Source organism: Aulostomus chinensis, chromosome 3 (genome assembly GCF_037954235.1).
Source record: "Aulostomus chinensis isolate RoL2024-O1b breed Wild chromosome 3, RoL_Achi_v1.0, whole genome shotgun sequence".
Classification (NCBI taxonomy): Eukaryota; Metazoa; Chordata; class Actinopteri; order Syngnathiformes; family Aulostomidae; genus Aulostomus; species Aulostomus chinensis.
In genome coordinates, this window is record NC_141322.1 from 29,527,100 (window position 1) to 29,540,222 (window position 13,123).

General features: G+C 49.0%; 1 protein-coding gene and 1 long non-coding RNA gene across 4 annotated transcripts in view; one reads left to right on the forward strand and one right to left on the reverse strand.

Annotated features, from left to right (window-relative positions):
• Positions 1–8,114, forward strand: part of mtss1 (MTSS I-BAR domain containing 1) — a 46,823-nt gene extending 38,709 nt beyond the window's left edge. The window contains exons 12-15 of one of the 3 annotated variants that reach the window (XM_086200264.1): positions 1,112–1,243; positions 2,074–2,224; positions 2,670–2,696; positions 4,217–8,114. In XM_086200264.1, the coding sequence (XP_086056390.1) occupies positions 1,112–1,243; positions 2,074–2,224; positions 2,670–2,696; positions 4,217–5,229 (1,323 nt within the window). In that variant the 3' untranslated portion in view covers positions 5,230–8,114. The remainder of the gene's footprint in view (positions 1–1,111; positions 1,244–2,073; positions 2,225–2,669; positions 2,697–4,216) is intronic. The other 2 variants (XM_086200266.1, XM_086200265.1) reach the window with 2 other exon arrangements.
• Positions 7,029–9,719, reverse strand: LOC147268575 (uncharacterized). Its single transcript, XR_015112189.1, has 3 exons — positions 8,705–9,719; positions 8,329–8,392; positions 7,029–8,195 (listed from the first exon to the last, which is right to left on the reverse strand). It is a non-coding gene; the product is annotated as an uncharacterized LOC147268575 (long non-coding RNA).
• Between the last annotated feature and the right edge of the window lie 3,404 nt (positions 9,720–13,123).

The window sequence follows — 13,123 nt, forward strand, 5'->3', positions numbered from 1 at the left end:
ACCAGCAAGGATTTGGAGTTTGTTCAGAGCCTGAAACGTGTCCTTTCATTTGCACTTAAACTACTAAACTACAAATGAATGACCTTTTTGGACAAGTTAAACTCTATCTGTGCGTCTCTTGTCCTGTAACAACCAGTGGTCTGACAAACTACAGGACAGGGAAGCTCTAGAGTCATTTCAGCCTTTTCCTTTTAAAACATTTAAGTGTTGTAGAACGATAGGAAATCCCTTTGGATGCAAACTCCTCAGTTATAGTCGCTTATCTGTTTTCATCAGCAGGCGCAGTCGAGGAAACGGCTCTCTAGGTGAAACGCCTTCCAACAGAGCTAATGGAGCAGTTCCCCTCAGGGGACGAATGGATTCCCACAGTTTGAAGTGTGGAATGATTGGAACTAAAATGACCAAACTTATCTTTTGAATGCCATAAAGTAAAATCTGCACCAGTAAGATGTGTGTGATCATGGACAAGTCCTCCCTGCACTGCGTGACGTCAGATGTCAGTAAATCAAACTTGGCGTTTCTGACCAGTCTGCCCGATCAAAATGTGCTCCAGTGCATCTGCTCGGGACACACACACGCGCACGCACGCACACACGCATGCATACACACACACACACACACGCATGCACGCACGCACACACTACAAAGAGATGGGAGGAAACTGACGTTTTAAAAGATAATTGAAACGGAGGCTACAAAGTTGTGACAGCGTGTTTAACTGCACAAAACCTGCGGTGACATCAGGTAGGCGGAGTCTGGCGGGACGGTTCCTGCCGAGGTTCAGCCTCAGTGAGCGTTTGATTGCAGTTTTCAATGTCAGTGTTACTTTACAACCCGTGAACTGTAACTGGCTCCAAATTAGCAGAATAGTGAAACCAGATTCGCAGGTATAAAATGTCAAACTCGGTGAGCAGAGAGAAGGAGAAGAATCCTCCTGCTCAGGGAAGTTAAATATCCAAGTGGGGGGGGGGGGAGAAATCACTGGAAAACTACCTAACGTCCTATTTTTATGGAGCGTTTCACACCTGCTGATGTAGAGACTTAGACACTTATGATTGACGTCTTACCCTCACATCACATGCTGATTAATTCACTCACTTACTAATGACAGGATGCAATGGGTTCCACCAATCAGCTCGCTTCAGGGGGAACCGGAGGTACGGAGAACGGCTTGCTCGCCCCCCCACACAATGCCTACACACACCATGGGGAGAGAGCCCGTGCCATGTCTGCATCTGGGAAGGTAACACACAGACACACACGTTTGCAGTGATGATGTCATTATTATGAAGAAGTCTTTCCTTTCTCTTCTTGTGTGTCAAACAAGAGAATCAATTTTGCCCTCCATGAGGTGAAAGTTCACCGATGACATCACATCTGACCCCCTGCAACCACCAGAGGGTAGCAGCACTCCAGAGGAGAGCAGGCCTCCTCCTCTCCCCCATTCTCTTCTTTTTCATCTCACATTCCATTTTCTCCCTGGTTCCCTCTCCCCTCATCTCCTCTGCTCCCTTGTTTCATCTTTTCTCCATATCTCCTCCGCTTGTTTCTGTTCCTCCTCCTGTCTCTCCACCATCTTCCTTTTACTCCTTTCTTCTTGCTGCCTGTCTGTTCCCTTTTTATGTTTTATTTCACCTCCTCTTCCTGGCTCATTTCCCTTTGTTTTTCATGTCTCCTCCTTCTAATTAGGGACGGGGATCAGATACTCAAAGAATAATATTCAGATTCTTGTGCGATGCATCACAATGTTGGTGCAGCTGAAATAAAAGGAAGAAGCAGCAAATGTGTATCTGTTCACTACAAGTGCACAGTCTTGTGTAGTGGCTATCTCTCTCACACACACACACACACACACACACGATCCCAGCTGTTCTAACACTATCAATACTTGGTTCCAGTATATCAATATCACATTGCTGGAGGAGGAGGTATCTTGTCCTGCCACTTTAGAGAACATCTAAAACTGTTATGTTGAAAGCCTGAAATTCCTCTTTGATAAATGTTTAAAGTTTGTACCCTACTGTCTCTCTCTCTCACTGTCTCTCTCTCACTCTCTCTCTCTCACTCCACTAGTCTTGCTCTGCCCGGGATCAGCTAGCGTTGACGTTGGGTGCGTTGAATTCCGATGCCCAGCGGAGCAGCAGAGACTCTCTGCACTGTTCCAGCGGCTACAGCACCCAGACCACCACCCCGTCCTGTTCCGAGGACACCATACACACACACAGTGAGTACACGCAAAAACACACACGCACACACACTCACACAGCGAGCGCAGATACGTTAACAAAACTGTCCTCTATTGATTCTGCTCTTTTCACACATCCCAACACGTCACTGCATCTGTTTATAAAATCTTAAGAGCAAATTGGAGAGAGTGCGAGGCTTCTGACGGCTCTCTGTGAGCTGCCTGTCTGAAGACATTCTGGGTTACTGTAGGACAGGAGTGTACAGCTCTCCTCTGCTCTTAATGACTGAACCTCTCAGCTTTCTCTTTTTTTGTTGGAATGAAACTGAAACTTGACCTGTCATCTGCTTTTGTTTTGTTTTTTTGGTTTACTGGTTTCATCTGTATTTCTCTGTGTTTGCTGGTGATCTGGCAGTTCTCTGGTGGTCGTTTTCTTTCTGTAGTTTATTGGTTTCTTGGTTAAACCTCCTTCCTTCTCTTCCAGCTGTAAAGAGAGACCCTCCCCTCTATGGTAGGTCTCTGAATACCTGTCTCTCCCCCCCGCCTGCCTGCCTGCCTGCCTGTGTGCTCACCTGCTTGCCTGACCCTCTCTGTTGCTTGGCCTTCCTCTTAGCATCCACTCGCCCAGCCAGGATCGCCATATATATTCCGTTAAATTTGTTTAATATGAGATGAAGTCACTCGTATTCAGGGATGAAACCGTGGATTTGTAGGTGGAAGATTAGTTGGCGGTTTCTCTTCAAATTTATATTGATTACTAGAGGAGACGCATGCTTGACTTTTTTTTTTTTCCAACTTTCAACTGTTGCAAAATAAGACGTCAGATAATGGTCAGACCTGAAGTGATGAACCACCAAGAACGTAAGTGGTTCTATGAGTCCTAGATGACTGCTGGAGCACACTCAGGAACTAAGAATCCTCGTGCTCCCGTGAGAACATTCAGTGGAACGGATTCTCTGGCAGAACCGGAAGATAAAGCTGAGTCATTAGGGGGTCACTGGTGACTGGTGGTGTAAGCACTCAGCCCCCGAGTGAGTGAAATAAAAAGATTCATCCCTGACGCCTCTCAGTTTAAGCCTCTGCAACTGTATTGTTTTTTCTGGGGGGGGAAAAAAACTCCCTCTGTCAAAATCGCTACTCGTTCCTCTCTCGGGTTTCACGTGACAAAGGAGACGAGCAGCCGGTTCTGAGTTTTTGTGTTGGACAGAAGCTAAAAGACATCGTGAAGTTGGAGGAATGGTGGCTGCAGCTGTCGTTGTGACTCTCATACTGCAGGGAGACGTCTCCCAGCTACGTAGGAGCCGAAGATGTCAAACAGAAAAGCAACACTTCTTCATATCTGAGAAACTGAAGCCGAGGATCAAGTTTGCTCTGTAAACCATTTCCACGGTTCCTGCCAGACGTCTAATCAAGTCGGGGGGGGGGGGGTGGCGTGAAATCAGCTGCTTTCATTGCGGCTGATAAATCATCCTCATTGTCAGCTCGGCGGTTTCGTTGGCGGCTGATTTACATTTTAATCAACTTTCAAACTGCAATGTTTTAGCGTTAAAATAATAACGAGAAAAACTCCTTCCAGATGAGGCCCTTTGTTTAAAAAAAAAATCAAAAATGAAAAGAAAATTAATCGAATTCATTACGTTTGATCTGTGTGTGTGTGTTTGTACTTAGTTGGTCTGTCTTATGTCATTACCTGGGCATGATGTACTTTTGTCCTAATTGAATTACTGAGAACATGACGTTGTGTGAGTGTGTGTGTGTGTGTGTGTGTGTGTGTGTGTCTCAGTAATTAGGTTTCAACGTTGTCTGTTTTTGTTTGACAATGAAGAGTTACCAATGATGCATTCCCTAATTTTTGTCATCTGTACACACACACACACACACACACACACACACACACAGATGTGATGTGTGCTGCTGCTGCTTCGGCCATCTGTGTGTCATGACATAAACCGGTCGTGGAGATAATCCCGTAAAATCAAAAGTGCTGCGGAGCTTCAACTAATATTCTTTCTCTCTTCTCTTCCCCTCCAGTTGACTACGAGTCCATTTCTCTCCATGGAGACGCCGACTCCATCTCCTTACATCACCTCTCCCACGGCAGCAGCCAGTCCGACTTCGACAAGTCCTCCACCATTCCGAGGAACTCCGATCTTAGTTTCCAGTACAGGAAGTTTGCTCAGTCCAAGCGCCCCGCCTCCACCGTCAGCTTATTAGCTGAGCCTGAATTGATAAGTGGGTCCGTCCGCCAGCTGCCTTCCCACACGGCAACAATCAGACGCAAGCCGTCATCCAAACCGGCATATCGCAGGGGTACGATCAGCGGGGGGGTTCCAATCCCCATCAGCACCCCCCAGGTTCCCCTCAAAGCAGGAAATGGCGGAAGTGACGAGAATGTCTTCACAGTACCTTCAGTTGGAGGAGGTTTAGGTCACAATAAACTCTGCACCTCCACACAGAGCCTCAGCGCCTTGCCTCCTTCCTCCTCCCCCTACTACCAACTGGTCCCAGGTCAGATGCCCATCCCGGTTCCAGTACCCACTGTACCTTCGCTGCCACAAGAGGGCAGCAAACAGCAACAACAGAGACAGTACCATCAACAGATTAGCCAACAACAACAACTACAGCAACAAATCAACCAGCAGCACCTTAATCACCAGCAGCAGCGCAGCCACCTGCTGCAGCAGCAGCAGTTCCATCCTCAGCCGCCTCTGCTTCAGCACCCCCAACATCACCAAGACCCCTACCAGCAGCAAGAGCAGCTGCAGCAGCTCAGCCAGCAGCAGAAGCAGAGGCTGTTCCAGCACCACCACCAGGCTCCGGTCCAGGCCTCCACCACCCAGGGAGAGAGCACCAGTCTGGGCCATGGCACTCACTACCAGCCCCAACCCCCTCCGCCCTCCACCCAGGACCAGTACCAGGAGGAGCCCACCCAGGCGGGAGGCGGAAGAGACATGGCGACCCTCATCCGAGGAGTAAAGCTTAAAAGGACCATCACCAATGATCGCTCCGCCCCTCTGCTGCCCCCTCCAGCCAATCACAAATAAGGATGGGCTGGGTTTACTTCCTGGATGTACGTTTAAATGGGTTGTACAAACGAGCAGACTTAGATACTGATTGTGGACCTAAATGCACACACCAAGTAATCGCTGGAACTCAAAGTGTATCTTGTTTTATTTCCAGATCTCTGTGGTTTAGATTCCTCTTTGTGATATTTTGAGATCGTGTCATTTCTTTTTGCTGCGGCGACCATCTTTTGCCTTTTTTTTGCTTGCCTCATGTTAGCGTTTTGATTGCAGTCTTCCCCGCGTTGAACCATGAACCTGTCGAATGTTTTAGTTAGCACTCACTTCCTGGTCAGATGATGGTTCTATTAATGAGCCTGACAGGAAACTGTCGGGGGGGGGGGGGGTTAATTTGCCTTTAGACTTCCAGGAGGTTGGAGATGAGCTTTATGAGTCCCGTCTAATGGCGCCACTGTGTCTCGTTGGTGAGCCATGATTGTTGGAGGTGTTGATACGCTGGTTGTGGGTCGGTGGGGGCCGGCCCGGTGGGGGCCAGCCCGGTGTGTCCAAACGACGAGCTGTTTGGTCTCCGTCATCTCAAAGAGTCGGTCGCTGATTCTCGTGACCCCGGAATCAAAAAGCTGCGGGGAAGGTTCGCTGGTCTCGGAGGTCGCTCGTGTTCTGGCGGGAAAGCCTCTCACCTTCAATCAGCAGCAGTTTCCAAGGCTGGGATGCCAAATGGAGCCACTGCAGGTTTGTGGAGAGATTGAAGGCGTGTGCGTGGTTTTACTGTAAATAATTAGCTGGTTGATATTAGAAAGAATCACAAAAAGATGGCGGCGACTGTTGCTGTTACTGCCGACTTTTAGAAGCGGCGTTGGTCGGAGGAGCAGGCTATGAGGAGCAGAACGACCGCGCAGCGGCCGATACACCGAATGCTTGTACTCACATCTGAATCTTTTGCTACCACAGAAACTGGAACTGGCGTAAAACACAAGATTCAGTGTTGGCCTTGGAACGCTTTGAAGGAACCTTTTGATCTGGGAGCTTGAGAATTGTGAATTTAGCGGGAGATTTTACTTAAATTAGTTGCTGCCTGCGGACAGACGATGTACTGGAGATGTTGTAGGCGTTTCAGTTCGGAGAATTCCTAAGTTTACACCGACACAGACGTTTAAAATATTCCTCACAGTTCTCTTATCTATTTTTTTCATCAAAATATCATATTTTTTATCCACCAGCTTTGCTATTCAAGCCGCATCTCTGTTCTTTTGTTGCTGGGAATGTCACGATTCTCCGCTCTACCGTGGACTTGAAAAGTGGGCTCCCAGATCTCGCCGTCGTTCTCAGCTCCTCCTGCAGCTTCCCGGCTTCATCATGTTCTTCAAGTATTGTAAAAGTAGACTGACGTCAGTGTGGGCGTGAGAGCCTCAACGAGCCCTGGGTCACGCAACGGCCGCGGCGTCTGACTGAGTGTCTCGCGGCTGTGCTCCGGCTGAGCTTCACCTGTGGCATCTTCAGGTTCAACTTTGACCTGATCCTGGAACCCCAGCGGCGCTGCGGTGCAGTGTTGGCGGGGCCATGACCCGAACACAGCTGCAAATTGAATGATATGAAGGGTCTAAGGTCATAAGGGCATCTGTTGACTTTAAACTTGAACCGACGCCACTGACGCGTGTCGCCGCCGTGCTGGAGCAGGGCCGTAGCGGATGACACCCAGGTGACTCGCTCTGTTGATATTCTTAGTCTTTTGACGTGAAAAGTTTAGCACAGTTGCGGGTACAATTCTTATTATTATTATTTTTCTTTTTTTTTATTATCCATTAAATTGTTTTTGTGTGTGTGTGTGTGTGTGTGTGTGTGTGTACATTATTGTAACTTCCTGGTCAACAGAATATGCAAAAGTAGTGAAAAATCTCAAGTTCCCAGAGCCCGAGAAGCCACCCTCCAATGTCCTGTTCTATCAAATCACCGACATCAGAGCGCCGTCGCGGCAAACTGGGAAAAACCCGCCAAGGGAGCGAGCAGGGGGAGACCTACGGACGATCTTAATGGTCGACGCCGTTGCTGATTCGCTCAGCCGTTGGCTCGTCAAGCAGCTCTTTTGGTGGAATCCCAGAAGGCAAACTGATTTATTTCTGCGGCGAGTTTGGCGGAAGACCTGTGAGGTTCACGATTTAAGGCCACAATAGCGAACGGGATGGCGTTGATTTCAGCGGAGGTCATTTTGCTCCCAGCTGTGGTCGCTGGACTGCATTCGTTGCGGTGGCGTTTTGGGCTCAGGACGTCTGAATATCTTAAATCTGGGTTGCAACCCTGCTGGGAAGCGGCCCAGCAGAGACCAGCTGCATGCTGGGAAATGCAGTCTGGTCAGCTGGATTCTTGTCTGTTCTCAGACACATTTTAGTGTACTTTGCTTCTTTTGTGTGTGTGTGTGTGTGTGTGTGTGCCGCCGCAGCTGATTTGAGTGTTAATACGGTCGATGAGACGGATACGCTGCCCCTCATCAGACTGAGAGCTTCTGCAGTTCTTTTGATTGACTGATTGATTGATAGATTGATTGGACCGATAAGCAGCAGTCTTGTCTGTATATATTAGTGCTTCTATTCCTAGGAGAGATCTAAATCTATTAAATAATGCCTGTAAACATATCCTTATTGTATTTTTGTTGATTTGCTGATCAGATGATGCGATGACGTCGCCGTTGGTCGTCATATTTTTGTAGAAAAGCTTTAAAAGGAGGAAACCCGGAGAACTTCCTGATGTCTGAGGATCTGAAGCCCGATTGGTCGTCTGACCGGCGGAGAAGCGAGGAACTCGAGTGTGGAACCAACAGAATGTACAAAAGTGTTTTCTCCTTCATCTTGTGATGTTCGTTGTGGGACCAATAATAATAACGATTGATAAACGCCGCTGTACTGTTTTTTTTTTCTTCTTTTGTGCGTCTCTCAATCTTTCACTTTGCAGCGAATGTGTTGTGTTTACAGCCGTTTCTTAAAGGGTTGAAGCTGTGGAGGAAAGGCAGGCGAGAAACTGTGATAACACAACACAAATGCGTGAATATGGAAGCAAAACGTTCGCTGGCCTGTTCGTCTCGCAGCGTTAAATCTTGGAGTGCAGTTATAACGAGTGAAAGAGCACCTTTGGAATGGACCTGGCTTCACGTCTGGTCAGCAGCAGTCACCTTGACGCTGATTGCAGGTTTCTGAAGACGAACGGAGAAGGAAAACAAGAATCTGAACCAAAACCAAGTACAGAACTGGAGGTTCTGGTTGTCAGCGACAGTAGAGACCCAAAGTAATCTGTCCTCAACAGGACCTGAGTCCTCTTGAGCACCAGGGACCAGTTCTGACGGGACCAAACCCAGTTTCTGAGGTTTTGATTGAGGTATCCACCATGATTGGAATGTCCTAACAAGGACAGCTGCACAAACCTCTGTGTGTGTGTGTGTGTGTGGGGGGGGGGGGGGGGGGGCTGGGGGATGTATTACATCAATGAAAGTCCTGTGTTTGCCCACCTGACAGTCCAACACTCGTTGACCCCTCAGACCAGATGTTCCTCTCAGGAAAAACAGTCCTAACATATTAAAGCCTTAAATACGACCCTCCCCTTTCCGGTCATGACCATATTTGGATGGTAGGGGGTGGAGCTACATTGGTTAGCCTATGAACTGGTAATAACCATGTTTGCTCATTTTGCCTTGAAAAAAAAAAATCCTGGAAACACGCAAAATATTTGCGTCCCAAACAAAGTGACCGTCGTCACCATCATCGTGGCACGAAGCGACAGACGACCCGAGTGTGAAGACCGGGACTAAACCCCTGCAAGTCGGCAGGAGTCACCTGACATCTGACACACGGACAACAGGAGGGCCTTGAAATCAGGTTACAGACATACCTGCACCCTGTGGCGTGAGTCAGAGTCACGACTCCGTGTCTGAGTGGGACTTGTAGTTTTTCTACTGTGACCAACGGGTTTGTGCTCCAATGATCGCAGCTTGTGAGGATGTAGGTGAGAGTTGAGCGAGCGGCGGCGGCTGACTCAGCTGCTTTTTTGTCAGCTCCCCTCACTCTGACTCACGTCTTCATTCTCTTGTTCCTGGACGGAGTCGCTGCGGGAGTCATTCGACCCGCAGCGGCAACAGGTGGAAGGGGACGGAAACCTGACGCGCGGCGCGTCTGTCGGAGGAACGGCGGAAACGCAGGCACACGAGGAGACACGGTCTCGTGAGCCCGGTCTGTCACCTCAGGCTGGACCTGAGCCCAAATGTGGGCTCAACGGTAACCGTAGCAACAACAACGACTGTTGTAAAAGTCACAACATTGGGAAAAGAGAGCTGTGTCACCTCGGAGGAGGTTACAGTGCCGCGTCCCGACCCGGGAGGAAGCCGGTCCTCGCCCTTCAAACTCAATTAGTCAGGTTACTGGAACCGAGACGACCCGCAATGTGACTTCTAACCAGATTTATATCCTCACATAATGAGGAATATCCGGCTGACACACACACACACACACACACACACGCACACACACACACTCACACACACACACACACTATATCTCTGGTGAAACAGATGTACTTGTTTTGAGGTCGTTACTGTACCGGCTGTTAGAACAGATCCACATCTAAGGTGCTTGGTCATCGTCTTACACACACACACACACACACACACACAGATGCCGTCACAGCAGTGAGTCACACCGTCTGAGATATTTAAGGAGATACACACTCTCTCCGTGTGGCATCTGCCGGGTGACTCAGGACCCGCCAGGGTGACTCGGCACAAAATCTCAGCGTCAGGTGTGTTGCGCCAGTGTTGCGTGAGCTGCAGTTCCACTTTGTGCCACCGAGGGGCACCGCAGACCTCAACATGGACCGCATCGCCACCAGCGAACCCTCTTGACAGCAGCTGGGCTCAACTTTGCTCCACTCGGACTCTCCCGAACTGGTCTGGGACAACAAATGACTCAGTGCTATTTTTTCCCTTCAGAGGTGGAAGTGACGATTGACAGCTGAACCGCTACAGTCTGACGTCATCTGGTGGTTAATTGATATTGATTATTTAGTCATTTTGATGATGTCAGCTTAAACGTCAGTCAGACGGCATCTCAAACAACCAGCCATGAACAGTCAGCAGACCAGCTGACGATGAAAATACTCATTTGTCACCAGAACACACAGGAGTCCCGTGTATTAATTAACCTGCACCTACGTAGTTTTTCCCCTCCTTTCAGGTCCTTGCAGGCGTTTGGCTCCGCCCACCTGTCCAGTACCTGTACGTGTCTAGAATATAAAGAATTGATTTCCCATCAAAACCTCCTGAGATGATATTAAATATGGCCAGGAGTCTGCTACTGTCACATAGAAGCTGACCTTTGACATTTGGCAGTAAACCATGTCATCCCTTCATTTCCTGCGATGAGACATTGGTGTCAAGTGTCATCATCCCTGGTTCTGGAGATTCCGCCAGGACCGATAACAGCCAAGTGGACCTTGACCTTTGACCCCAGCATACCATCTGTGTGTTGCGCAGTTCGATATTTGAAGAAATTCCCTTTGACCATCGGAAACCTTTCAGTTCATGCTTCGCTCCAAACAAGGCGTTTCTGGAGGAACGGCAGTCACGTATGGTTACAGGCACCGTGACCTTTGACCCCCAACGTGCTTCCAGGTCACTTTTGAGTTTAAAACGACGTTTGTGCCAAATCTGAAGCTTTGCATCGACACACAGCTGGAGTTTGCCGCCCGCCAAGTACTGACGGACTTCAGCTCTCGTCTCTTCACACACACACACACACACACACACACACACACACACACACACACGCAGGTTGGACAATTTCATCCGCAGATGCGACAGCTGCATGTACCACGGCGTCACACTTTCCTGGATAGTTGTGACTGGAGGCAGCTGACAAGGCCGGTGACACTCTGACCGTTACCGCGGCGACCAGCGCCTAAATCGAGCTGCTTCATTAGAGGCTCTTTTCCCAGCTGTTTATGTAACGCTGATGTCTGCAGGAGGATTTAAACTGATCATAAGAGCGGGATGTCACCGCGTGTGTGTGTGAGTGTGTGTTAGTGTGGCAGTGAGTCACCGCGTCTGTGAGATCACCTCAGAATCTCATAAGGAGCCGATGACTCACTCGCGGCAAAACAAGAACGAGAGGATCAAACTGCAGCCCGGCGGCATTCGCGTAATGACGGTGATCATCTGAGCTCTGAGAGAACTTCTTGCACCTCACACACACACACACACACACACACACACACACACACACACACACACGCACACGCACACGCACACACACACACATTTCCACTGCGAGTGTGAAACCTTCAGATGTTTCCAGAAAATCCTTCAACCAAGAACAGGAAATGGGGTCATCTGTCCTTTTGTGTTTTTTGCAGCCAAAATTAATGTTGACATGGATTTGAAAAAAAAAGAAAATTGAGAGCAGTTTTTGTCTCCGTTCCTGGAGCGACGCCACTGAGGAACCCAAGCACCAGGTCCCACCTGGAAGGCGACAGTGTTGGTCAGAAGCTGCACTTCTGACCTCTGACCTCTGGAAGATCCAGTGGTGTTTCCCTCCCGAGGGACGCGGGGGGGGGGGGGGGGGGTTTGAGCGGCTCTCACTCCTCTGATCGTAGCCGCCGCTGGAGGAGGCTCAGACAACCCAGTTTCTGAAATCACACACTTGACATGTGACTTTGTAAAAAAAAACAAAAACAAAACCAAGACATTCAAATTAGGGGGATTTTAATCGCACATCTCTGCTGACAGCAACTCCACCACGACGGCCTTCAGCTTTCTGTCCACAGACGGAAGGGAAAGGCTTCAAAAACTCTGATGAGACGAGGCACAAAAAGGTTATCTGATTGGCCGACAGGCAGATGAAGGGGTTTTATTGGAGCACACACACACACACACACACACACACACACACACATATATTTCAATAAAACACACACAAAAACATCAGAGGGAGGACCATGTCATCGTGCTAAATTTACCTGCTTACCTCAGAATGATAAATCTCATTAAGGTGTGTGTGTGTGTGTGTGTGTGTGTGTGTGTGTGTGTGTGTGTGTGTGTGTGTGTGTGTGACATCACGGTCAGCTCATCAGATAAACAGCAGTCAGGACGTCAGCGGCCGCTCCAGAGCAGAGAGACGCTGGGATGCTCCCGCTGACGTCTCCCTGCTCCCGGACCTCCTGGAACATTTCCTCTCAGCAGACTTCACCTTCTGCAAAGGCGAGAAAAAGGAAGCCAATGTTAATATTTAACACCCCCCCCACACACACACACACACACATTTTCACTCCTACGACACACAACAGGTGCAGTGGCAACAAACTGACAGGTGAGTCACATGAAAGTTTCCCTGATAACGTGGAGATCAGACGCTTCCTGCCTCACCCGCCTGGAAAACCAAACAGCGGCAGGACAAAGGAGGAGGGAGGCCAGAGCCTGCAGGACGTTGACCCTGAAGCCTCTTTTCCAAAATGACAAAAGCAAGATAACAATCAGAACAAGCAGTGACCTCCCCAGCGACCTCCTGACCTGGTGGGGAGGAGTTTCGTGGCGTGAGAGGATTTTCGTCAAAGTTTTGCCACTGTCGTTGTCGTTTAAACCTTTTTTTTTCTGAAAAAGAATGAATCTTGACGGATATTCCCAGACTTGGTCTTCGTCTGGGGAAAGGTTTTGCAACTTTCCTGTCCGTGTCCGTGGTTCTTCCTCTTCTACGCTGTGACGTTGCCTCTACCGCCATCTTCTGACACGACAGCCAAACTGGTTTTATTGGCCTGAGAGGAAACGCGCGCTTTTATGAGTCGAGTCGAGTCGAGTCCCGCCCGGCTCACCTCGAAGCTGCTTCCAGGACACGGGTGTTGAAGCCACTTCCTCCCTTTCATCTGGTCCCTGTTGGCCCCCTCT